Source organism: Manis pentadactyla, chromosome 1 (assembly GCF_030020395.1).
Source record: "Manis pentadactyla isolate mManPen7 chromosome 1, mManPen7.hap1, whole genome shotgun sequence".
In the NCBI taxonomy this organism is placed as follows: Eukaryota; Metazoa; Chordata; class Mammalia; order Pholidota; family Manidae; genus Manis; species Manis pentadactyla.
Window position 1 is genome coordinate 206,797,595 of NC_080019.1, and position 27,049 is coordinate 206,824,643.

Consider the following 27,049-nt stretch of genomic DNA (forward strand, 5'->3'; position numbering starts at 1 on the left):
CGGGACCCTGCTGGCACTGATGTGGTGGGCTCTGAGTCCTCTAGCTGCAAAACCTTCTACACTCAGAACCTGCAGGGCCAGCCAGCTAAGCGCAGGTGGGAGGCGGCAGCCTCACCCAGACTGCATTCACCCCGAGCTGTCTGTAGAGTGGCACCAGGCTCCCTGAGGTTCCCTCCTGCACTGGTTATCTTTACTGCGAACGGCCCTCAGCCCCAGGAGACCAGCAACTTGCTGTAACCCACCTGATCTTCTCCTCCTTCCTTGGGTCTGATCCTGTTTAATATGTTAAAAAATTATGGTAGAATACATATAACAAAATTTACCGTCTTAATAATTTTTAAATGCACATTTATGTGATGTTAAGTACATTTACAAGGTTGTGCAACCATCACCACCATCCATTCCCATAATTCTTTTCATCTTGTAAAACTGAAACTCTGTCCCCATTAAACACTAGCTCCCCATTTCTTCCCTCCCTCTAACCCCTGGTCACCCCACTTTGCTTTCTGTCTCTGTGAATCTGACCACTCTGGGGACCTCAAGTGAGTGACATCATCCAGCATCTGTCTGTGACTGGCTAATTTCACTGAGCATAGTGTCCTCAAGGTTCCCCATGGGGTAGCTTGTATTCCTTTTGAAGGCTGAATAATATTCCATCATGTGCAGGGACCACATTTTATTTACCGTTCATCTGCGGATGGACACTGAGTTGCTTCCCCCTTCCTCTCTAATGGCTGCATTCCTTTGGCTAAGGAGCACTCTTCCTCCAGCCCCCCCCAAACATCTTCCTTAGTGTGTGCCTCAGCATTTGAAATCTCACTTTTATGCTTTTTCTTCTCTTGACATTTGGGGATAAGAAATTGCTTTATTAAAGGGCAAAAGTTTATTGCACCTTTGTAAATACCGTGCTTGTTTTTCCACCCAATCTCTTCTAGTCAAACTTTTCACTGCAGGAAGGAGCTTCTTCTAATAACTTCCTCCCAGACACTGTCTAGGCCCTTTCATACACATCATGTCACTTTTCTGATGTGTTTTTTGGAAAAAAAATTTGTGTTTTTTTTTCAGATAATGAAAGTAAAATGCTCATTGTATATACTTTAGAAAATATAGAGGAGAAGGAGAAAAAAATCACTTATATAGTCCTGCCACTTGGAAGCAAATATTGCTCACATTTTGGTGCCTTTTCTTGTTTATCTTTTAATAATAATAATAACAGCAATTTTTTAAACTTTTGAGTTTGTGCCGGGTGACTATTACTACCCCATCTTAAAGATGAGGGCAGAGAAGCTCTGAGAAAGTAACATGTCCAGACATGTCTATGGACCAGTCATTGGAAAGAGACAGATTTAAACTGTCACTCTGTTCTGCCTCCTGTGTGTGCTGAGAAAAGTAAGGAAGGGCCTGAGTGCAGACTGAGAGCAGCCACGGAATCTGGACATGCTCCTGAAACCACAGATATGCCTGCACGCACACACACACAGAAACCCACGCCTCTGGCTAAGCTGTCACTGGAGCCATCCAGGGCTATATGGTCAGACCACAGCCTTAGCTCCTGTGCCTTCTTTCCTTCCTATTTTTGGTATGAACACGGGGGATAGGGGAAAGGCAGGGGATTGGGGCGGGGGGCCTGGGCAGGGGTCCCCTATTCCCTTGCATTGCCTGTAATGAGCTCTGCCAGCTTCTCAAGGGGTCATTAACCAAAGCCACCAGATGGAACAGAAGCCCCAGCTGGCAGTCGGGCCAAGCAGGCTGCTTGACACACTATGAAAGTCTAATTAGGGTGTGGGCTAAGGCTGGTGCAGCTGACACAGGCCCTCTGCACAATGCTAATATGTTAGCAGAGCCCCCAGTAGCTTTTGGAAGCAGGAATCTCTAGGGAATGCCTGGGCTTGCCCTTTGACCCCAGGGCCAATTGGGGTCCCTGGCTGCCTCATTTTTGGAGCTCAGCAAACAGGGTCTGTGCTGTGCTCTGTGGTTTTCATCCTGGCTTTCCTCTTGCAGATACTTTATTTAAGTGTCCATCTGTCTGTCAGGTAGCCTCTCGGGGCCTTGAGGGCAGGGCCCAGGTCTTGTTATTTTATTCTCGCTGCCATGAGCCCAGTGCTGGGGGTTTGTGAATAAGTAGGAAGAAGGGAGGGAGGGAGGAAGAACGGGAGGGGATTTACTTGGTCTATAAAGTCCACTCTGGCTGAGAGATTTGGTTCAGAGAGGGAATTGATTTATACAAAATATCACAGCAAAGTAGGGGCAGAACTGGGATGGGAACTGTGTTCGTTCATTTGGCTATTAAATAAAGTACCATGACTGGGTGGCTTATAAATAGAAATTTATTTCTTATGGTTCGGGAAGTTGGAAGTCTGAGATCAGGGCGCCGGCCTGGTCAGGTCTGGTGACAGCCCCCTGGCAGCTTGCAGACTTGATTCTCACTGTCCTCACGTGGTGGAGAGCGAGAGAGGAGGCAAGCTCGCTCTCTCACGACTCTTTCAAGGGAACTAATTCCATTCATGAGCACTTCACCCTCATGACCTCACCTGATCCTAATTACCTGCCACAGGCCCCTCACCGTCACACTGGGTGTTGGATTTCCACATATGGCTTCTGTGGGGACACAAACATTCAGTCCACAGCAAGAGCTCAGGTCTCTTGGTTCTAAGTCCTGTGCCCCTCCTTTTGCTCCACGGGCCACGTCTCTCCAAGGCCCTAGCTGCTCCCTGCCTACCTGGGCAATCCAAAAGTTTACCGCTGGCCAGAAGGTGCTGTTGAGGCTAGACTCACCTGGGCTGAGTTTCGTGTGGCCCAAGATTCAAAGAAAGGCTCAAATGATGGCTCTGAGGGTTTACCTGGGGCAGGTTGAACATTTAGAGAACAATGCTGACACACGTTTCTTTTCTGTTACCATGTATTGCTATTCTAACACCTTTTTTCCAAGCACTCAGAGGTCTTTGCTCCCTTGTAATCCTGATGATAACCCAGAGAAGTAGAGGGGGAGCCAGTGGTTTTATCTCAAGCCAACTGAGCACCAGACAGACTGAGTGGCTTATTTTACAAAGGACACACAGTGAGCTGTTGAGTGAGAAAACCTAGGGCTCCTGATTTCCAGCTTGGACTTCTCTCTCCAAGAAGCAGCATCGATTCATTTATTTGAAGTGTATATACTGAGGACCTCTTATTTCCTGGACTGTGCTCCGTGCTGAAACACAAAGATCAATGAGACACAGTCCCTGTTCTCAGGAACTGTCCTTCCTTATAAGAGACAAGCACACAGCTTGGGGCATGCCTGTAGTTTTTGTGGTTGGGGCAGGCACCCAGTCCCTGTGGCCGTGCTCTTTGAACCCTGACACCTGCTTGCTCTTCAGGCCTCAGCATTTAGATGTCGTTTCCTTTGCAAGTGTCCTTGAGTCTGACCTGGTGCTTCCTCTACGGCACATAATATTCTTTACTTGCTGGTTTGCTTATTCAGCCAGTAGTTATTGAGCACCTGCCATGTGCCAGGCCCTGATTACACTGGTGAACAAGATAGACTTGGTTCCTGCCATGGTGGAATTTACCATTTAGTGGAAAAGAGAGATGGAAAAAACATTAAAAAAACAAATAAAAGAAAGAATATCATCAAATAATTGCTATGATGAAAATAAATATAATGCAAAATATTCTCATTTTTTATTCTGTGTAATAGCAGTAACCCTAAAACTTACCATATCTCATGATTTAGTGAATGCTAACCTGGGAGGTTTTCTCTCCTCTCTGTCTTATGTGGCATCAACTGGGATCACCCAGTGATATTCAGCCAGTGGCTGGCCTGTGCCTGCCGCTGGGTGGGGACAGCTCTACAGTTTGACTCAGCTGGGCTGCCTGTCTCTCCTTAAGGCTTCAGGGCTTCTCTACCTGGCACTTCAGCAGGATGTCAGACTTCAGACATCGTAGGTCAGGGCCCTGACAGAGGAATGGGCAAGCTGTAGTCTTCTCGAAGTCTGGGCCTGAAACTGGCATAACATCACCCTCTCAGCCTTAGTTCAGCTTCAAGGAGACAGGAAATAAAGCCCTCCTGTTATTGGAAGACTGTCTGTGGACTTGCAGCCCTCTTTAAGCCTCCATACTGAGCTAGAACAGTATTCAGGGCCAGCTTCTGAAGGAAGAGGCGTTTGAGTAGAAACCTGAGAAGGAGCAGCCATGGGGCAGTGTGAAGAGAATGCAGGCCAATGGGGCTGGAACTAGTGTGTCAGTGGGAAGCCACCAAGACATCGTAACTATAGAGTCACATGATCTGGTTTTTATTTTTAATCCCCCTGGAGAGGGCAGGAGTGGACCTGAGGAGGTGGGTGGCAGTAGTGCCCTCCAAGCAGGTGATGATGGTTGCCAGGGTGCTAGCAGAGCAGATGAGGAGGAGTGGACAGATGCTGGGACATCTCCCGGGGCTAGAACTGAGGAAAAGAGCAGAATCAAGGCTGTCCCCCGTTTCTGGCTTGAGACGAAAGGACATGAGATGGGGTGAGGTGAAAGCTGCCACCTTGTGCTGTAATCAGCTGTTTTCTTGTCTGTCCCCCTTTTGACAACCAGTGGTCTATGAGCTCTAGGATGGCAGAGAGGGTGGGTGGTTGGCACTCACTAAATGTTTGTTGATGATTGAATGAAGGTTAAGTGGTAATTAGATTTGCTGTGAGTTGGGCTGGTGGTAGGCAGGGAAGGGGACATTTATCTTCTGGCTCTCTTAGGAGCTTGTTGAGGCTATCTGGGTGAAGGGTCCCCTGCGCCTGTGCCTGGTACCTGGTACGGTGTTGATGAGAAGAGAGAGTGTGGACTTTACAGTGCTCTCCTTGACTGAGGACTCAGGATCACAGAAGGCTGGAGCACCAGTTTACAACATGTGGTCCTCGCAAGAAGCGTAGGCATCACATAGACATTTGTCAGAAATGCAGAATCTGGGGTATCCCCCACCCAGACCCACTGAGAGAAACTCTGGGGGTGGGGCCCAACAATCTGTGTTTTAACAAGCCCTCCAGGGGATTCTGATGACCTTTCATGTGTAAGAGTCACCCAGTGTGATGATTTTTTAGATGATAAATTGTTTACAACTGACATTCAGACTGTGCTAGCCTGCTAGAGCCCTCCTCTTCCCCAGTGAACAATCCATAGCCCACTGCCCTTCTCCAGCCTGGCCCAGCCTGGCCTTGGCTTGTCCTTTTCAGGGCCTGGAGCTGGGAGCCCTTCCTGACCAGGAGCATGACATGGAAAGTGGCATGCGGGGCTTAAAATGTGTCTTCTGGGGCAGGCAGATGGCCTTCAAATAAGTTGGGTGGTCCTGGGAAGCCAGAGGTCTGGGACTAAGATTTGTTTCTTCCTCCAGAGACATGTTTTCTAAAATGCCAATGCTTTGAGATGACTGCTTTGAGAATGAATGGAGTTGAGAATGACTGCACACTCCGTACCCCTTCTTAGAGATTGCTGACACACATTAGGATATGGAATGCCCTCACTTTTGCAGTAAATAAGCCTGTTAACTTCTTTCTGAAAGCTGTTTGGCCACAGAATTCTCTCTCCTGCATAATACTGATTAATATGTCACAAAACCAGCAATCCTTGGGACCCAGTTTGAAAAGCCCCGTTCTATCCTATCGCCAGATTACAGTCTGGATATTGGCCCTGAACGCAAATAGTGCACTGTGTGTGAGGTGACAAGCCCCCTTCTCTTCTGACTCTTTCAGTTTGTGCTACCATTCACCTTCCAGGGGACAGAAAATGCTCCCTCCAGAAGGTTAAGTGCTGCTTGTTGCTATTTGGACAGCTGTGGAAAAAAAAACAATAGGGAATTCTAATCAAATGTGTTTGAAATGGGGAAAGTCAGATTTTGGAAAGAGCTAGGAGGCACTTGGCTATCTAATGAATAATGCCTAATATTCTAGGCAAAGGAGGTTTGAAGACTCTCTTCACAGAGCAGTTGGGAGGGAGGATTCCCGGGAGCAACTAACCTGATTGCCAAGAAAAGGCTTCTTTTGGGTGGGTACAGCATCACAGTTCTTTTACAGTTGTTGTATTTCCCTAAAAAGATGCTATAATTTAGACTTTGCCTTCCAGGTGAATACTAAGCAGGGAAGCACATTTATGGTGGTTAAATCGAGCCTATAAATGTGCAAAGTATTCAGAATGAAAAGGTTTGTTTAGAATGAAGTGGGGACAATGGGGGAGGCCCTTCACGTGGGGGCCCTGTCTCCATTCATAGCTACTACTATTATTATGACTACTCTCACACTAGGAATGGTTCATGGCAATGCTCTCCAGAGCTGCAGTTCTCTCAGTACAGGCTGCAAGCTGGCTTCTTCCTGATCACTGGGGCCTGTGCTGTGCAGGTTGTTTAATCTCTCAAATAACCCACCACATCCACATTACCGTGTGCCAAATGCTCTACTCATGTTTTATACGCATTGTCTCATTTGACCTTGGAGGCTGGTACTTATCTCCATCTTTGTAGTTAAATACAGAGTTTTTTGAGAAATTAAGTAATTTGTCCAGGGGGATACAGCTAAAGCAGGTAAGTGGCAGAGCTAGAATTCTAACCTTGGCTTATCTGGCTGCAAAATGCAAAACTGCTTCTAGCCGCATGGCTTTAGGTATGTCCTCTCACCTCTCTGGGCTGGCTTAGGTTTTCTCAGTCACCCATCAGTCTAAACCACATTCTCCATATACAGGCATCAGTGGTTCCCTCTTCTTTTCCTGGTCAGCTCCTGTTCAACCCAGCCCAGGGCTCACTTCCTCTGGGAAGCCCCTGCTATTGATTCCAGGCCCATAGTCAGCTTCTCCTCTGGCCTCCCACAGTGATCTCTGTGTCACTGTCATGGGGCTTGGGTCAGATTTTCAAGAAATGATCCAGTTCATATGTCTGGTTCTCTCACTTTAGTTTGTTAGCTGCTTGAAGACAAGGGGCCATTTCTAGTCTCTCTGTCTGTCTCTCAACTATAATAGAAGTTTTTTTTGAATGAATAACTGAAAAAACCAAGATATTACCAAATGCTTTCTTCAAACACATGAAGGAAACAGACTTCTTCTGAATGGCTAGAGAAAGGACAGAGGGGAGGTTCAAGGATAGCATTTCCAGAGAAGCAGACCTCAGCTCAACCTTGACAACATTCCAGCACCCAGAGCTGTCAGCAAGGGAAGGGCTGCCTCGGGGTGTGAGTTCCCAATACATGGAAGCATGTACACAAAGGCAGGTATTTGCGGTGAGCATTTTGGTAACATGATGGATGGTCAGACCAGATCAATGTTTCTCAGAATGAGGAGGGATCCCTGATAGCACCATACATATTGAATTATCGTTTCAATTCTCTTTTAGTCTTCATGGTTAGCTCAAGAAGAAAGGCTCAGTTTGGTATTAGTGTGTTGCTAATGCCTCTCTAATCTCCTTCTTAACATCAGTATCTGCCTATGATTGAATAATGCTGTTTTGTTTTCCTTTAACTTACTTTTTCAGTTATCTTCTATTTGTGGCAAATGATGCTGTTTGTTTCTATTTTATTTTATTTTAACTAAAACTAGGGAAAGTCCTTTGAAAAGAAAATCATTCAAGAAAAAATAGACATTTAACAGGGAGGTATTAAGTATGGTGGGTTTGCAGGAATGGCAAAAATCTGAAGCCTGCATAAGACTTCCAGCTCCCCCAAGAAAGTCAACATCTTTCTGCGCTACCTTCTCCATCTTCCACCTTCCTGTTTTCATTGCTGAGGGATATTTAAGGCAGGAGGCTCAGCCCGAAGAATTGTCTTTGTAATAGCTACAGACCCTTTTTCTCCTTCTAATTTTTCCTTCTGGCCCCAACACCAGGCTTTCCGGCATCCTCACAGACTATAATCAGCATCTTCCAAAGTATTAACCAGGATGTGATTTATTTGTGTATGATAGGCTTGATACACATATGCATATATATGTACATATTTAAATTTTATTCTAAAATGAAAAATAGATGTTGAAATAAAGCAGTAATATGCAGGGGTTTAGTTTTGACTAGTTCTATTAAGCAAATAGGAAAATAATGTCCTTTGAAAATTATGCAGCTACCTTATACTTTGCAAAGTGCCTCCCAGCTTTTAGCTGCTTAAATCCTCCCAAGAATCCTGGTGATGTTAGAGGAGTCTTGGAAGGTGTCGTCATGCCCACCTGAGGCAAGGGACCTGAAGGCCAGCTAGGGGGAGCCCTGGCTTAGAATCCCCGGGTAGTCACCGAAGGAACCATCTGGAGGAGGAGCCGGGACTCAGGGCTCCTCCTAACATTGCACATACAATGGTACACCCATTTTGCAAGTGGATAAACCAAGGCAAAAGGGGTTTGCAAGGAAAGAGAAGATGAGGTTGGCCGGGCATTGTCTAATGAGATATCAAGAATACATTCAGCAAGTCCATGGGAGCTCAGAGTTGCTGCTGGACACCAGACTCAGGGGGTGAGGTGTAAGGGAGGAATCAGTGAGTGAGTAATTCTGCCAGAGGGTGGAGGAGGAATCATAGGAGCATTTGCACTGGGCCTTGAAGTAAACATAAAAGTTTGCAGTAGCAGAAGTGGGAAAAACAGCATTGATATAAATCCTGCCATGAGACCTTTTATCTACATTTATCAGTCATTGGATTTTCCCAATAATCCAGTGAGGTGATGGCAGTAATAACAGCGATGACAATAATAATTATTATTATATGCTGGATTTGATGCTAAGAATGTCCCATGAATTACCTCATTTAATCATAAAGGTGTCACTGTGAGGTAGGTGTTATCAACCCTGTTTTACATGTAAAGAAAGAAAAGGTCTAACTCCTCAAGTTCACCCAGCTGGTGACAGGTAGAACTAGTATTTAAACCCCATCCTTTGACTCCACAGCACCACAGGTGGCTCAGCAGAACCTGCCTCAGCCAGGTGACCCAATGAAACCCTTCAGAATTACTCTGACTCAGGGCTGGCATCAGCCAAGGGCAGCTTCTAAGTCAGTGGATTTCAACTGGCTCCCGTGCCCTGAAGCCTAACACTAACCGTCCGCCGTGAGACGGGTCCAAGCAAAGCCCCATGTTGACATTCTCCCCTAACCCAGACAGCTGCCCTGCTTCCCACTTGGCCTTCCTGCCTCAGTGAGCATGTCACTGGCCTGCTTAAAACCTTCATTCAGGCTCATTCCTTCGTTTATCCTGGCTTCTCCCTTCCTGCCCCAAATGCTTCTGCTTCCATTGCAGTCTCCCTCACCCCTGCCGTAGTCAGATAGAACAACCCATGTCCTGTCTGACTTCATAGCTTCACACTCAGACTTCTCTCTGCCTGCAGGATGCTCCCATCTTTGCCCCTTCCACCTGGAAAACTCTTATGTTTACTTCAAGGCCCAGTGCAAATGTTCCTGCCACTCTCTCTCTACCCTGAGGCAGAATTAACCACTCCCTCCCTCCCTCCCCTGGGATCCCATTCCTGCCACAGCATGACATAGTAGCCATCTGTTACTCTTCCCTGCTCAGCATCTCTCCCCACTTCTTTTGGTAACAATATCTAGATTTTTCCCTGGGAAATCATCCCTGAGCAGTGGTAGATCTGTGAGCAGCATCGCATCATCTTGGCCACGGAGCTTTAATCTGATGAGATGCAGTTCCAGGCCTTCAATGGAACAGCTAGGTGAAAGCTCTCTTTCTTTTGGGATTACTAGGTCAGGGTGTTTTTGGTCTGGAGAGGGCCTGACTGAGACTGAAGCCAACACAGATAGAGAGGAAAGTGGAGCCAAGAGATGGAGAGAGGAAGACCAAGTCCGAATGACATCCTTTGAGCCCCTGTATCCGTCTGTGCCTGAGGCCAGCTACCTCCTGTTCCTTTACATTTTTTTATTAAAGTTTTAGATCCTTTAATTTTTTCCTCCTGCTGCTACCATCATTTTTGCTTAAGGCAGTCTGAAGTATTTCTGTCACTTCAACTAAAGGTATTCTGACCAGTTAGTTACCATAATAATTCTTGGTTTGTCTTAATTTCATCTAATAGATTGGGAGCCTTCTCAAGGCACATCTAGTCATCTTTTTAATCCCGTGTGACTAGACAGTGCCTAGCACATAGCAGATACTCAAAAAAGAAAAAAAAAACATTAGAAAAGTGAGTGAATGAATGAATGAATTGGATTCTGCCAAGGACTATGGAAGGATACATGGAAATAAAAGGCATTGTTCCTGCCTTCAAGGGGCTCATAGAAAAGTGATGAAACAAACCCCACCATGTGACTGGCAATTGAGGAGATGAGTTAAGTAACAACATAAAAGGTGTCATCTGGGAGTAACTATGTGGGAAGTAACAAATGAGTGGTTCAGACAGAACATTCTATGGATCTCAGATAATCCCGAAGGAAAAACCTTTTGAACCAGACCTTGAAGAGTGGGATTTTGCTGCATGGAAAGAACAGGGGACAGCATTCCAAGTGAGCAAAGACAGAAGGTGCAAAGATGCTGAGCAGGAATGCACAGGACCCAGGAAGCGCTACCCCTGTTCCCAGATGTCAGCAGCCTCACTTCTCTGTCACGGAAGATAAATGCTAAAAGGGTAGATAACAGCTGATTACTGTTCTCAATTTTGTGCTTCATGTCAGGCTTTTCAAATAAGTAAGCTGGGAAAGCAGGAACAAAAAAGTCCATTGTCAGATCATGTGTATGCATTTTGGTTTTGGAAAATAAATCAATGTTGTCAGAGAGATCTGAAAGGCCCTCGCTGGCCACACAGGCACTCACCTGCCTATTTGATGTATGAGACAGTAAAGCCTCTGAGAGGTAGAGGGACAGGCCCAAGATCACATAGCCAATTAGCAGCAGTGCCAGGACCCAAATCACTCTCTCCAGCTCTCAGTACAATGGCCTCAGATTCCTTGGGGGGCAAATAACAGGTAAATGAAGAAACCCATCCCTGTCTCAGAGCTTCATCCACTGCCTGAAGAAGGTCTCTGTGAGCAGAGAGGGGAATGAGGGAGAGGGGCTGGGCTGGCAGCAGACTGGACAGGCCTTGGATGCCGGCTGCTGAGGCTGAACTTCATCCTTGGGGTCACAAGTCCACTAGCTCCTCTAATGAACCCCTAGAAAGGTGCCTGAGTGATCATATAAGTCTCTGTGGGCTCCTGATCCACTTGGGCTGGCATCTGAGTATGGATTGAATTGTATCCTCCAAAAATTCACATGTTGAAGTTCTAACCAGTACCTCAGAATGTGACATTATTTGGAAATAAGATCTTTCCAACTTAACATGAACATTAGGGTGAGCCCTAATCCAACATGACTGGTATCCTTATAAAAAGGGGAAATTTGGACACAAACGCTCACACGGGCAAAACATGTGAACATGAAGACAGTGACTGGGGTGACGTGCCTACAAGCCCAGGAACTCCAAAGAAGCTGGGGGAAGGTATGGGACAGCCTCCCTCACAGCCCCTAGAAGGATCCAACTTTGCTGGTACCTTGATCGCAGAAATACGAGACAATACATCTCTGCTGGTTAGGCCTCCGCTGTGGTGCTTTGTTACAGCAGCCCGTGTACAATAGCCACTGCTGTACCCAGATGCCCATCCTGCCCGTCAAGGCCCAGCTCACGCAACCTCTCCAGCCTTGTCTCCGCCCCTTGTCCCATCCCCTCTGCTCTCTGGCCACACACACATAGCTGACCATGCACACGGAGCCTTCACATTTACTGCTGGAAATATGCTTCCTTATCCCTGTGTCATGTGGAAACCACCCATCCTTCTGGTCCCAGCTCATCCTTCTGGGCACTTTTCACCTAATCAGCTGACTGGGCATAGGCCAGCCTGGCACCAGAAAAACAGTGGTGGGGCAGGACAGATGTAAGCCTGAAAGGAGTCCAAGACCAGAAACAAAAAGCAAATGAACAGAACAAACCTCAGGTGTGGTAGTACTGTAATGACAATAAAATAGGGTTTTGTGCAGGAGACCAGAAAGCTGCTGGGCATTGGGGGAGACCTCATTAAGGAAAAACATCTCAGCTACTAAGTCTCAGTGACAGTAAGGACCAGCATCATCAGCTGATGCCCACCTCCACCATCCCCGGTGGGGTAACTCCCCATTATATAGACTCTAAAGGCACCGTGTGTTTCTCCTTCAGAGCTCCCATCACCAATGCAATTTCCTATGCAATTAATTGATTGTTACCTGAGGCCCCCGCTGGGCAGTAAGGTCCATGAATCAGGGAGTGTGGCTCATTTTGCTTACCATTGCCTGGCACAAAAGATGGCATTCAGTTAATAACTGTGGAATTAATGATTCATGCTCTGAGCAAAGGCATTGAATTCCAAATCCTGCTTGGGGCAGCTTAGGTAGCAAGAGGTTAACCAAACCTTTTTGGCTCCGTGATTAATTGAGGGAGTGCTTTTCAGAAGCAGCTTTCCACCTGAGCAAGCCCACTGCAAGACCCAAGAACGCCCTGGCAGGGGGCAGGAAGCCAGAGGCAGGGACTTGGCACCTTGGGGATGGTGTCAGCTGCAGGAGCTCGCCTCCCTCCCAGAGGGACCATGATTCCAGGGCAGTGGATTCATCTGCAATATGGGGCTCTGCAGGCCTGGAAATGGGTTCTGCTTGCTAAGTGGAATTTTCCGGCCCCCAGCTGAGAAGCTGGCGAAGCTGGCTCAGTGCTGATTTCATCTTCCGAGCTCATCGGCTTGGCAAGGCCTTGCTCCTCTAGCTGCAGTCTGTTGGAGCCTCATACCCGGCTCCTCTAGCCAAAGAATGAAAGCTGTGACTCACCAGAAATTGTCACTGCTGTTCTCTGGCCATAAAAATAGAAAATACATACATATATATGTGAATGTTCTCACATAATACCTTAGCTCAGCAGCTTCTGCCTGCTGCATAGATGCTGGAATACAAGACTGGAAAAGCAGAGAGGCTGCTCAAGATGTGCCTCACAGGAGAGAGCGGCTTCCCGGATTCATTTTGACGTCTTCCAGGAGCGCAGCTGTGGCAGGCAAATGTGGCTGCTGGCATGGACGGCAGGGTCTCCGGTCAAGGGGGTCCTGCTTTCAAAGGGACAAGTGACCCTCTGAAAAGAGAAGACCTGTGTCCATCTCTGCCATATATGGCCTGGGTGCTTCTTCCTGTGGTCCTGATACAATCCAGATGATGACCAAGATGGTGATCGATGCACTGGCTGGAGTCCGCAAGCCCCTGCGCCCGTCCCCTCCTCTGCCTTGTCTCCTGGGCTCTAGCCACACTGGCCTTTATTTGATTCCTTAAATGTACCAAACTCTTCGCCCCCAAGTGATCATTGGCCCTTTTGTTCCCTCTGCCTGGGACCCTCTCCCCTGAGCCCACTTTCCCACCCCTTCACCTAGCTCCCTCCAACTCTTCCTTTGGAGCCCAGCCTGAGACCTGTTCCTCAGGGTCACTGTAGTGATCCCTGAAATCAGGCCAGGCCCCCTTATTATAGGCTCTCCTGGCACCATGCTCTCCTCTGCCATTGTAACTTTGCACACATTTGCAGGATTCCTTGAGCAAAGTCGCCTCCCCAGCTAGACTGTAAACCCTGGAGGCAGGAACAGTGTCTGTTGTTCTCAAAATTATGCCCTGCGGCCTGGTCCATATGAAGTATTAAAAAAGAATGTGTAGAGTAGATGAACTGCTGAATGAATAACCACAGAGCTGCTTGCTGTGTTTAATTCCAAGTTCAACAATATGATTTGAGTAGCCAGGCCCCAGGGGTTAAATGACATACAAAAAGTCACAGAGGCCATATGGCTGAAGTCCGTGACACAGATAGACAAACACCACCCCAAGTCCTGGCATCTTTCTGTTACACGGTGCTGGGTCCCAAGGACAGCTCCCTCCTCTTCTTTCTGACTTGGTGAGAGCCTGGTTTCACTGTAGCCAAGGCGATAGGTGGCAGCCTTCCACAGACTAGTCAACTCTGTCCCTGCCCCCGGCCATGGACAACCCTGTTCACCTCAGCCCTTTAGTGCACAAATGAGGTGCTCTGTACAAGGGGAGCCGGGGCTGGGAAAAAGTGGGGGAAGTAGAACAAGCAGTCTGCTGGGCTGGGCCCTTGTTGAATGGCAGGCCTGGAGCAGCGTCTTCTGCAGAGAGAGGTGAGCTGTGCGGTATCTCCATCCTAGCCCTCTTGGCATAACCAGGGGAGGGGAGGAGCCTGGTTCCACCTCATCCCTCCAGCCGCAGCCTTGCCAGGTTCCTGAGGATTTTCCTCTTCGGCCACATGCTCGTGCACATTTATGTAAAGAGTTCCATGTCATTCTAAGGTTTCCGATATCATCCAAGTGCTTGCTGCTGGCTTCCACATTTGTCTCTCTAACCCAGATATCACCATATGGATGTTCCATAAGCCCTTTACACTCATGTTCAACTAGAACTCACCGCCTTCCTTTCCTGCCCCACTGCTGACCTGCCGCTTCTCTTCATCAGAGTAAATTCCACCTCTGTTTTCCTGGGTTCCCAACCTGAAAAACTTGGGAGTCATCCTGGACGTATTTTTCTCCCTTTCAACCCCCTACCTCAACCCCATCTAATCCATCTCTAGGTCTGGTCAGTTTTCCTCCTAAGCATTTCTCCAACCCCTCAGCTTCCCTCTTGGCCCCCTAGAGCCCATCCTCTGTGCAGTAGCCAGAGTGAGTCTGAAAAGGCAATTTTCCCTTTCACTTCCCTGCTGTAAACCCTTCAATGGCCCCCCACTGACTTCAGGAGGAAGCTCAAACTCTCAAATGGGGCTTGAAGTCCCTTTGGCTTCATGGCCTCTTCCTGATTCAGCCTCCTTTGTCACTCCCACTCCCACGCCAGAACACTGGGCTCCGGCCCCCCTCAGCGATGTTCAGCCCACCAACATGCTCTCTCCAGCCTCCCTCTGGGCCTTTGTTCGTCGCATTTCTCCGACTGGAAAGCTCTGCCCTATCAAACTCCTTTCCAGCCTTTAGTTCTCAGTCTAGAAAGTGCTTCCTCCAGGAAGCCATCCCATTCCCTCACCAGATCTGGGTGAGGCGGCCCCCGTATTCCACAGCTCCTTCCTATTGGTGCATTCAGGAAGCTCTGTCGTTACCTCCTGTGTGCCCCTCACTTGCATGGAAGGCTGTGGGTCTCGCCCACTCTAGTCCCTGCTGCTTCCAGAGCACCGCTGACCCGGCGTGTCCACACGGGAGCCACGAATGAATGGGCGCCTGCGGGAACCAAGGCAAGGATGTCCTCGGCAGCCTCTCACTTCAGTGACAACTCCTTGGCTGCTCTCCGGCTGCCTTCTCCTCCCGGCCTCGGCCCCTTCTGTGGTTCTGTCCCAGGGTGCATGGCTGCCTGCCTACAGCTTCTGCTAAGGGAAGTGCCTTCCTCCTGCCTTGCCCTTCTCATGTCTCTCAGGCCAGGTGACCTAATTAGTGGTCCCCAAGCCATCCCAGAACTTCTGCACCCTTTCAAGATCACTTGTCTTTTCCCTTCCCCCTGAAACTCACCTTCTGGCTGTGACTTCCATAAATTTTGCACAGTTAATTCCCTGATGCTTTTCAGTTCTTGCCTCCCAGGCTGAGCTAAGCCCCTGAAGTAATTTAGGTAACAGCTCAATTATCTCATCTCTCTTTGACTGTAATCTTTCCATTTCCATCACCACCTGGGAAGCAGTGAAAATGGGGTGTGCCACGTGTTTTCTGCCCAAACCTACTTCTCTCTTGGAGTTCTTAACCTTTGGTTCATGCCGTCACCATCCACCCAGTCACCTGGGTGACTCTGTTCCGAAAACCTCTGAATCACCACCCACTCCTTCTTCTTCTCTCTTCCTGTCTATTTCCTGGAAATTTCCAAGATTATTTGCTCTCTTGTTGAGGAGTCTCTCAAGTCCTGCCTTCTCTGACCACATACTTGTCACCACCTAAGTCCTCACCATCTCTCTTCTCCTGGACTGAGGCCACCTCCTGACTGGTCCTCTGCCTCCAGCCCCATGCCTATGTCCACACCCATCCACTCACCCATCCATCTGTCCATCTTCCATCTACTCATCCATTCTCCAGTTTCCCTCAATGATCTTTCTAAGACATATTTATTAGGTCATGCCTTTGCATAAATAATTTCCATGACTCCCCACTGCCTACAGTAGGCATTCTTAGCCCTGGCTGCATGTTAGAATCTTCCAGAGAATGTTTTAAAAATATCAAGACTCTCCTCCCAGCAATTCTGAGTTAGTTGGTCTTGGATGGGGCCTGGGTCTTGGTGTTTTCTAAAAGCTCCCCAGATGATGCTAGAATGAAACCTACGGTGAGAACCATGTGGCCTGGAAAATAAAGTCCCAGCTCATTAGCCTGGCATACAACACCCGCAACAATCAAGCCTTTAACACATCTCTCCAGTTTTACATCCTACTAATTTGGAATTTTAGCTCTACTGAACTTCTTCTCTTTGTTTCCACAGTTCCCTCTGCTTCCAGTTCTGTCATTCTCTGCCACCCTATTTGGAAAACTCCTACTCATTCTTCAACACCCAGCACAATTGTGACCTTTCCTCATGGCTCTCTCTTCCGTTGTATCTATTATGTGTCAGGCACATTGCTGGGCACTTGATATGGTGACTGAAACAGAAACAATCCCAAATCTGAAAGAACTTGTGCTAGGGTGAGGGGTGGGGTTGGAAACTCCTTAACACAGATGTTCTCAAACTTGAGTGTGCATTGGAGTCACTTGGAGGGCTGGTTAGAACACAGATACTGGCCCACTCCTGAGGTTTCCTATTCCGTGGTCTGGGGTGGCCCTAAGCACTTGCATGTGCCACAAGTTCCCCAGTGATGGTGGTGCCGGGGACCAGGCTGAGAACCTGTTAGAGCTCTCATTAGAAGAGTGTGGTTGCAGACGTGCACTCAGGGGAGGTATCATTTAAGCCGAGACCTAGAGGAAGAGGAGGAGGCAGTCATGAGAAGAGCAAGGGCTAACTCATTCCAGATGGGGGAAACAGCGTGAGTGAAGGCCCCAGGTGGGAAGGAAACTGGCACGAAAACAAAAGGGGACTATGTGCCTGGGATGTGGAGGGCACAGGAGGAAGGCAGTGCCTTCTCCAGCTTCTCAAGCAGAACCGACACTCCGCATGTGTCTCTGTTGTAGTGCTTTACCACCTTCCACTGTAAGCCTCCCCTTCCGCCCTCAGCCACTTGACAGGGGGGTCCCCCCACCAACCGCCCAGGGGACTTGCGTCCCGGTCACCCAGAGTCCACCTGAGTAAATACTGAGGGATTTGGGCTGGGTGGCTGAATTTCAGTGTTTCGGCTTTTTTGCAAGGCCATAGGAAAGGAGAAATGTTCGCTTCTCCTACAGCGACAATGTCTCCTCCCTTTTCCTTATACAGTGTCCAACGTAACCATCCTCAATCTAACCAGGTTCCCTTTCCCAAATTCCTGCTACTTAGGCAGGTTTTTAGCCCATTATGGTGATAAGAGGAAATTCCCCCAAGTGGCCCCTCCTCATCCATCCTTCCCAAGCCCAGGAGTTGGGGGTGAGTGTGGGTGTGGGAGTGCTGTGGGTGCCCAGAAGCCATCAGGTGATGTGGTCATTGGAGAGTCAGCAGAATTCCCTTCCTGAGCTCTTAGTGGGAGGTGAGTGTGTAAGTGTGGCCGGCTCTCGGAGGTGGCCCACCCTTAGGGCACCAGCACAGCAGGGCAGGTCTGGGGGACCCTGGAGCCAACCACCCTGAGGTGGCACATGGTCCTCTCTATTCACATCCTACCTTCCCAGCATCTCCTTCCCACTCTGGCAAGTGGAGTAAAGGAAAAGTCAGGGCCAGGGGGAAAGAACACAGCACAGACATATGGCAACATGGGATTATGGGTTTGGTTCTGGTATCTAGGTGCCCTTCCCTCTTTGTTCCTGGAGAATAGGACATATACATCCTTTACTGAGGCGAACAGAGGGGTATTTGGTAAAGTATAGATAAGAGAGAAATTCCCCCATTTCATTTTTTAGAAACATCCCATTTCTCAAATTTTAGGAAACAGTGGTGTATAGATCTCTGGTTCTCAGACTTTGGCGTGAATCAGAATCCTCTGGAGTGCTTGTTAAAACTCAGACATGCTGGGCCCACCTCCAGCGTTTCTGATTCAGCAGGCCTGGAGTAGGGCTCGAGAATCTGCATTTCCAACAAGATCCCAGGCGACGGAGCTGCTGATCTGAGGACCACACTTTGAGAACCCCTGTTTTAGCAGAATGCCCAGCTAGAGGACGCTGAGAATCTACCAGTCATTAGAGGACAAAGATTTATTTGTCTTGTATGTACTTTATTCAAAGCGGCTTTCCTTAATCCCAAATACAGAACCTGAAACCTCCAGCCCTCCAGCAACACTAAAGGGCTGAAGAACGTGTTTCTCAGAGGCCAAGAGCCAGAAGCTGACGCTGGGGGAGGACAAAGGGGTTAGAAGCCTGTGGGGACCCCAGGGACGGGAGAAGCAGGAAAGGGAGATGCAGTGTCGGCTTTTTGCGTTTTCCACTGCATGGTTCTAGAAGTCATACAAGCGTATCAAACCCAGCTGGATTAGTATTTCTTAGCTCCAGGGAAGGCAGCTTCTTCCCGGAAGGGCATGATGCAGGTAGCAAATGTCACACGCAATGGGAGTGAAGAACAGGATGGGACATAGTGTCAGTGACCTGGGTTTTGGCCCAGCACTGCTCTGTGACCTTGGAAGGATCACTTCAGCTCTCTCAGTATCCATTTCCCATCTGTAAATGTTCTGTAATAAAACTGAGCTTGAAAGGGCCCCTGAGGATCCACCGGTCCACCGTGGGTGGCAGTGTAGCACACTGTGGTGATAGTTCCGGTGAAGCCAGCTGACTGTCTTGGTTTCCACAGGAAGGACCAGTACCTCCTCTCACCCGTGAACTGTTGGTATCTGGTCCTGCATCAGACCAGGCGGGAGAGTCGAGACCATGCCACCCTCAATGACATCTTCATGAATAATGTCATCGTCCGCCTCTCACAGATCAGTGAGGATGTCATCAGACTCTTCAAAAAGGTAAGAAGCAACTTTGTCCCAGCTGGCTATGGCGACGCTGTGCCAGCCAGGGCGGGATGTGGTTTGGGGACATGGGATGAGGAGGGCAGGTGTGTTAAAGTGTGCAAGGAGCTGAGGGGCTGGCCTTGGCATCCCAGACCCGAGTTTGAAACCTGGATATAGCAGCTGGTCTCAGCCACTTCAACAACCACCACCACAAAAATAAAAGCATGGTTAGGTAAATAGCACACATTCATTGTAGGAAATTCAGAAAAATGGATGTGAGCACACACACAAAAATTAAAATCACCTTAAATGTTATCACACAGCAATAACCACTTTGATATCATTCTGTGTACATATGCAAATATATTTTCTATGATTGCTCATATTTATATATTTTCTACTGTACATGTGCACTTTTCCCAAATGAGATCATAGTGCATATATGATTTTACTCTTTGCTATGTCACCTAACAAATTATGTAACACTTTATTACAGAATTTTCCCATGTTAGTAAATACATTTCTGTAACATTTTTGAATGATTCCATGGTATTATGTAATACAGATGCACCCTAACTTATTTAACGAATCTCTTATTGTGGAACACTTAGGTTGTTTCCATTATTTTATTCTTATAAGTAATGCTGCTATGAGCTTCCTTGTATGTATATACACCTTGTCACATTCACTGCTATTAGGATTGATTTCTTCACCAGGAATTTTTGGGTCAAAGTTTGCTCATTTTTAAGGCCTTTAACAGAGTTCTCAGTTGCTTTCAGGAAGATTTCACTCATGCAAATGCTCAGAAGTCAAGTGTGAAGGTAACAGTCACTTTTTATGCCCCAGGGGTCTCTGTATCCCAAGCCCCTTACATAGTGCCTGACAAATAATACATGCTGTGTAAATGTTTGTAGAATTAAACTCACTTCTGTGAACTTCAGTTTCCCTGTCTGTAAAATGGGTAAGTCATTTAGCCTCTGTGAGCCTCATCCTCTTTGTCTATCAAATGGGGCCAAGATCACCTACTTCCTGGGGTAGTGTGAGGGTTAATGGAAGGTGCATGTGAAGGAGGGAGGTCGTCCTGAGAACTGGATCAGGGTGGTGTGGTCTCTTCGTCCAGAATTCTTAAATTCTTGGGTTCATAATCTTGGTTCAATCATTTATCAGCTGTGAGTCTCTAGGCTCCTTACTTAAACTCTCTGTGCCTCAGTTTCCTCATTTGTGAGATGGGGATAGAAATACCCACAGGGCAGCCGGAGGATTGAGAGGGTTGGTAATCCCACATAAAGCATGGAGAGCAGTGCTTGGCACCGATTAGGCACTCAGGAAAGCTGGCTTTTATTACAGGAATGTAAGAGACTTACTACTTAAAATAATCTAGTTTATCTATTCCTGCCAGGTGTCAGTTTTAGGGATTAGGTAACCTGGGATTACAGGAGGTGCAGGAAGAGGACAAGTTGATTTGAAATACAGTAATCTCTCTATGGTCTATTGGATTGTCCACTTTGAGGATGACTTCTATAGCAAAATTGTAATCACAGGCTAATTCCCTCCTGCCACACAATATACTTTGGTCCCCTCCTGGGGCTGTGTTTATGCAATGTACTCTAAGTTTAATATTTGTGTAAGCAAACATAATTATGAAGGTAAATGCAGTGCAATAAAAAAAAAAAATCACACAGTGCTTTGCAAAGCCAAAGTGAAGTGATTCAGATCACTTGGTCCCATCACAAGCCCCCACCTGCCACCTCTGTTACATCTTTTTTCCTGGGTGGTGACTCACAGAGAAAGGGTCATCAAGGCCTTTCAGAAATGAAGGGTCTTTTTCCTGATCTGAGCCCTGGGACGAGTGAGATAAATCTTTTCAGTTCTCATTTAGGTTGACAGCAGACTCATTTATGATGGAGGTTAACAGGGTAGAAAATAATGAAAAAAATGTCTACAGCTGCGCTTCTGGCTGCTTGTTACTAGGCCTGTGCCTAAGGAACAAAGGAAATAACTCTCCCCTGCTGTCCAGGAGAGAGACAGGGCAGGGCCTGGCTGGCTGACTTAGCCCAGCACGGTCCCTTTGTGCTGCACCAGTTATAGATAATCTCAGCACTGAGGCTGCACTCCTTATATAATAAGAGTTCCTGCAGACCTCAAAACGACTGTGGAGGCAGATCTCTGGTCAGCGGGGTAGTGGGATCGTCACTCACCACACCTTATAGATGAGGAGGCAAAACTGCGAGGAGAACCAGACTCGATGCCTTTTGGCCTATTGTCATCACCAGCAGGAGGCGGTACTGGCTGGGCTTTTGGAATCTGCCTTGGAAACTGTCCCTCATTGACTTGTGACCCTGAGCAAGTCTCTCTGAGCCTCAGTTTTCTCATCTGGGAAATGGAGATAGTGGCAATGCCTACTTCAGGGGGCTACTTTGATGAGTAGAGGTAGGCCAAGTGTCCAGCACAGGTTTGGCATCCAGTAAGTGCTCATTAAGTGGTGGCTTACTAGCGAATGGAGGCCCCTCTCCATTCCGTAGCTGTTCCTTCATGCTATTCCTTGCTGACCTCATAAGACACAGGGCAATGCATCTACTGGAGGTGGGAGTGGCTGCCAGGCCAGTGTCCTTCCTGCGTGTGGGCCTGGCACAGCTGCTCTGCCTGTCATTTTCTCACGGATGCAGGATGCTCTCTGACTTAATAACTTACCTTTTCATGATTCTCCATTTCCCTTTTTGCAGTCTGTTCTTATGACTAGAGGCAGCACTTCAAATTCCACAAGCCACTTTAGGATTTGTCTGGGCAAATGGGCTTCTGTATGCAGATAGTCCTTGCTTTAAAGGTGAGATGAGAATCTACCATAGCAAAATGGAACTGGACAAGATCTGAGAGGCCATCCTAGTGATTAGGACTCTTATGGTTGCAAACACAAACACCCAGCTCAACTGGCTTGAAGGAAGAAAGGGAACATACCAGTTTTCCAGAGCCAAGGCTGGTCAGGTGTGGGGGACGTCAAGGGCACAAAGGAACTCAGTCTCTCTGCAACTCTGCTCCAATTTTCTGTTTTCCAATTTTCTCAGGGGAGGATGATGCTCGTGAAGGGCTCTTTCATAGTCAGTCTCTCTCCATGTGATGAACACATGGCCCCTGGCAGCTCCAGGCTTACCTCCCACCTGCTTCCAGTCCAGCAGGAAGTGAGAATCTGCATTTCTAACAAGGTCCCAGACCATGCTGATGCTGGTCTGGCAACCACACATGGAGAGTGACTTACCTAGTCCAACCTCCTTGTTTTACAGGTGAGGAAATTGAAACCCACCTCTGGTAGCTCAGAGTCTGACTTCAAAAGCAGTTATCCAATTCCAGGTCCAGTACTGAATCCACTACCCACTGTGGTGCACCAGCAGGGAGGTTCCATCTGTCTCCTCCCCTTTCCCTAACCATTTCTAAGACTGGGTATTATTGAAGCCCATTCATTCCATGTTCAGCCTCAGCCTCCTTAACAATAGGCATCCATTATTCTATGCTCTGATGCCTGCAGAATTTAATTACTTGCCCTGGCGTGAAGTGAATTTGATTGTGGGGAGCTGCGGTGTTCTGGAGGAAGTGCTAATGAGGAAAGACTCTTAGCAAAGAAGAGAGGGCATCTGGGGGGCTTATGCTTGAAAGCAGCCATTCACTCTGTGGCACTGGTCATCTCTGAGCTTTTTCGTTGCCACCTCGAAGATGGCCCTCGCATTTCATAAATAAATCAAAGCTTTTGTATCCAATAATTGCCTTGCTTTGTAACCAAGATCAAAAGCATTAGAAGCACCAATGGCCTTGGACTCAAAGCCAAGTGTATTTTTTATTTTTTGGTTGCAGGAGAAAGTGAGGGTTTGTATGCTGGTGGGTCTGGCTAAGAGGCCTGCATGGGGAGGGAGAGAGAGACGGGGAGAGCAAAGTGGGCAGACTGCCAAGGGAATGAGGAACCTTCAGCGAGTCTCCACTGTCTCCCATGGAGAGGAAGTCGTGAATGCACACTCTGCTAGTTCAGCCTGCCAGGTGGAAATCATGCATTTTGAACTCATTCAGTAGGCATATATTAGTACTATCATGACAGTAGGTGACAATAATTATAGATAACAAATTAGTGCTTACTGTGTGCTAGGCACCGGGCTAAGCATTCTGTAGATATTTAATTCCTAAACACTAAGAGGAAGATGCTGTCATTATCCCATTTTACAGATGAGGAAACTGATGCTGTTAAAGATGGAGCTGGAGTTTGAATCCAGGTGTGTCTGATTCTGGAGCCATACTTGGTGGTAAAGGCAGGTGTTAAAGAAGATAGAGGAAATGAGTCAGACATGATGCCCTCCTTTAAGAAGCCAAGACAGAAGTATAGCAATGACTCAAATATAGTGGAGAGGGAATTTGGTTCAGAGGGAGGAAGACTTCTAATCTGGGCTAGGGTGGCAGGGGGTTCAGGGAAGGTTTTATGTTGGGGATGTAGCATTTGAAGTGATTCTTGAAAGATTAGGATCTATCTCAGCTTGGGTTCCCCAGGAAGCTGACTCTAAGACAGTGATTACAGTGCAGTAGCAACTGTTCTTGAGGTTCCCACCTGCAGAAGGAAAGGGTGGGAAACAGGATTCAGGGAATGGAAAAGTTGGGCTGTGTTGCTGTCACAACAAAGGCCTCAACTAACTCCTTGGGGAGCTCTGATCTGGGATGGCCCTTAGGAGTTCTCCTAAGTCCGGGCAAGGAGGCGGAGCTTTTATGCTCTCATGTTGATTCCTCAAGGGGGTGTGGTCTTCGGCAGATGACTTTTAAGCTGAGGCAGTTCCAAAGAGGTTGACAGCTGGGGCTATCTGCCAGCGGCTCTTCCCACAGTTGAGGGAGTAAGTGTTCGAGTCCTGAAGGGGATTGTGCTACTGTGTCCACAACATATGTGCATAGATTGGGGAAAAGTGCGACACAGGATTCCAGACCAATGCAAAAGCCTATGTGTCCTGTGTCTCAAACAACTAGGCCAGTATTGCCATCTAGTGCAGTGGTAATAGGGTTGCAGACAGACTCTCTGACACAATACCTGTTGTGCCATGTGAACTCAACGTAATCCCTTGATCCTCTAAATTTTGTCATTTTCCAAATGGAGCTAATAATAACCTCTTTCGTGGGGTGGTAGTAAGGATTTAAAAATGATGGTATAAAAACCCCTGTCTGGTACACAGTAAGCAATCAATATTAGCTATTAGTAGGATGATTATTGAGACTTTGAGAAAGAACATAGTGAGAATTAAGATTGGAAATGAGATGAAGGACTATTTTATTCAGGCCACACAAAGGGTTAGAAATAAGCAAATATGCTCAGAAAACCACTCATTGAGTAGTTCTAAATGATGGTGGTCTTATCTCTTTAATAATGTCTTATTTCTTTATCGTGTCTTATTATATTGTCTAGGACCTCCACATGTACAGTGTGGAGGGAAATGGGAGAGAAGTAGTATTCTTGACTTTTAAAAGTCACACTTCTAACTTTTCCCCATATAGGATAAAAACTCTTAGCAAATTAGGAATAAATGGGAGCTTCCTTAGCCTGATAAGGAATATTTACCAAAAGCCAACAGAAAATATCATATTTCCTGTTGAAAAGAGTTCAGCAAAATGGCTGGTTACAAAATCAATATACAAATATTAATAACATTCCTGTGTGCCAGGCACATCTAATTAGAAAATATAATTTAAAAATGCATCCATTAGAAAATGAGAATGATTGAAAATTAAGGCCATTAATGCTACAAATTAGTCACATCCTAGAAATTTTGATGAGATGCTTTCATTGTTATTCAGATATAAATATTTCATAATTTCCATTGAATTTGTTGCCCCATGAATTATTCAGAATTGTGTTTTAGTTTCAAAGGTTTTTTTTTAAAGCTCTCTACTTGCTCTTAATTTCTACCTTTATTGTCCTGTAATAAGGAAATAATGAGAAAGTTTTTTGTTTGTTTTTTTTTGGAGCATTTCCCTTATCAGATATCAACACTTCTTGTAAAGTGACAGTGAGGAAAATGGGTATTACAGGGCAGTGCTGGGGACACTGATCAGCAGGACAGCAAAGAGCCCAGAAACTGGGTCCTCCCCAAAGAGGGACACAGTAAATGCCTGCGGCTCCTTATAGATCGGGGAATGGATAGACTGTTTAGTAAATGGGGCAGATTCCACTGCTTATTCGTCCTTTCCATATTATTTTTAGGAACTGATTTTATACAGAGACACACGTACATGTATAGTTTTCTTCTGGAAAAAATATGACTTCTACCTTAGTTCACAAAAATATATTCTAGATAGATTAAAGTGCTAAAGGTAAAAAGCAAAACTAAAACTTTTGGAAGAAAATGTAGGTGATTATATTTAAAACCTTGGAGATAGGGAATGAAACATAAAAAATGTTTCTTTTGCTCAAAGAAAACTTTAAAAAGCACGAACCATAAAAGAAAATATTGATAAATGCCATTATATAAAAATTTTCCTACAAGAGTGAACAAGTAAAGCGAACATACAGACAAGACAAGGAGAAGATATTTGGCAGGCACAGAATTAAAAGGTTGAAACTCAGAATATAAAATCAGCTCCTACAAATTAATAAGAAAAGGGCAAGCAACACAATAGGAACATGCATAAAAGATATAAATAGGTAAGTCACAGAAAATGAATTGTACATGGTTAAAAATCTAAGAAAAGATGGTCATACTTACTGGTAATCAGGAAAAGGTAAAATAAAAGAAAATGTGACACAGTTTAACTTCCATTAAATTGGTAAAACAATCTTCGGTACTGACAAGCATGGCCAGAAGCAGGAGCTCTCATATCCTTTTAGTTATCGTGTAAACTGGTCCGGCCCCTTTGGAGAATGACTGGGCAGTATCTAATAACACGGAAGGAAGAGATGCATACCCCCTGGCCCAGCAATATCACTTCTAAGTATGAGCTAAAGAGAATCTAGAGTGTCTGCACACATACACAAAGCCTCGAACAAGGATGTTTGCTTATATAGTGTTTGTAATAAAGAAACAAAGAGAAGTCACCTAGATAGCCATGAAGAGAATGATTAAGTAAGCTATGGACAGTCACACAATGGAATATTGTACAATCATTTTAGGATGAAAGAACTAGATCTACATGTATCAGGGTGGAAAAGGAAAAATGTTGGGTGAAAAAAGCAAGGTGCACCATGAGATTTTATACAATTTAGAACACAGATTAATAGTTTGTATTGTTAGACATCTGTGTGACATAAGGCTATGCAAAGGTGGACTGCTTAGGAATACACACCAGCTTGAAAACAGTACTGGAGGAATGAGGGAGGAAGAATGGAGACAAAGAACGCTTCATTGTATCTATAATGTTTTGCTTTCTTTGAGTAATTTTGAAGCAAAAATGGCCAAATGTTAATGGGTGTCTAATTTGATTGGCATGTTCATGGATCTTTGTTATTGTTTTCTCCATTCTTCTGTGTGTTTGAAATATTGAAGAACTGAAACTAAGGAGACAAATGGAAAAGCAGGTTGGAGACATGAAGGAGGCCCTTGGGTGTCAGAATGAGAGGCTGGGCTTTATTTTCTAGGCAGTGGAGAACCATCGAAGGTTCTTGAGTAGGGAATGATGTAATCAGAGCCAAGTTAAGGAAGATTAATTCAGTGTATTTGATGACTTTGAAAAGGGAGGCACTGAACTCAGGAAGAACAGTTACATGTTATTGTACATATGCACTAATATTCAGAATTAGTGGTGGAGGGTAATAAGAGCCTGGATTGGGAAGGTTGATAATGGGAATAGAAAGGAAGGGGAAAGGGATGGATGGATGGGTAGTTTCAAGGGTAGGTGGTGGTTGGATGAGTAGATGGGTGGACGGGTCAGTGGGTAGAAAAGTGGTAGATAGGTGGACATATGACTATAGACATTTTTGAAATGCCAATGCAATTCTCATTACATCTTTTTCAAAAACAATGCTGATGAAGTAGAAAATAAGATTATAAATCAGGTTAAAGTGATGTTTCAGGTCAGTGATTCAGTAGTCGTAAGTGATCAATAATGTTTTGAATTTAACAAATAAGCCTGACAACGTCCATATTCACC

The 27,049-nt window shown here is 46.3% G+C and overlaps 1 protein-coding gene across 8 annotated transcripts in view; it reads left to right on the forward strand.

The window, feature by feature from the left end:
• Positions 1-27,049, forward strand: part of SRGAP3 (SLIT-ROBO Rho GTPase activating protein 3) — a 268,677-nt gene that overhangs the window by 126,256 nt on the left and 115,372 nt on the right. For all 8 annotated transcript variants that reach the window (XR_005023182.2, XM_036877778.2, XM_036877782.2 and 5 more), the window contains exon 3: positions 18,802-18,964. Coding sequence is in view for 7 of the 8 variants with exons in the window: in XM_036877778.2 (XP_036733673.2) it covers positions 18,802-18,964 (163 nt within the window). In the remaining variant the exon portion in view is untranslated. The remainder of the gene's footprint in view (positions 1-18,801; positions 18,965-27,049) is intronic.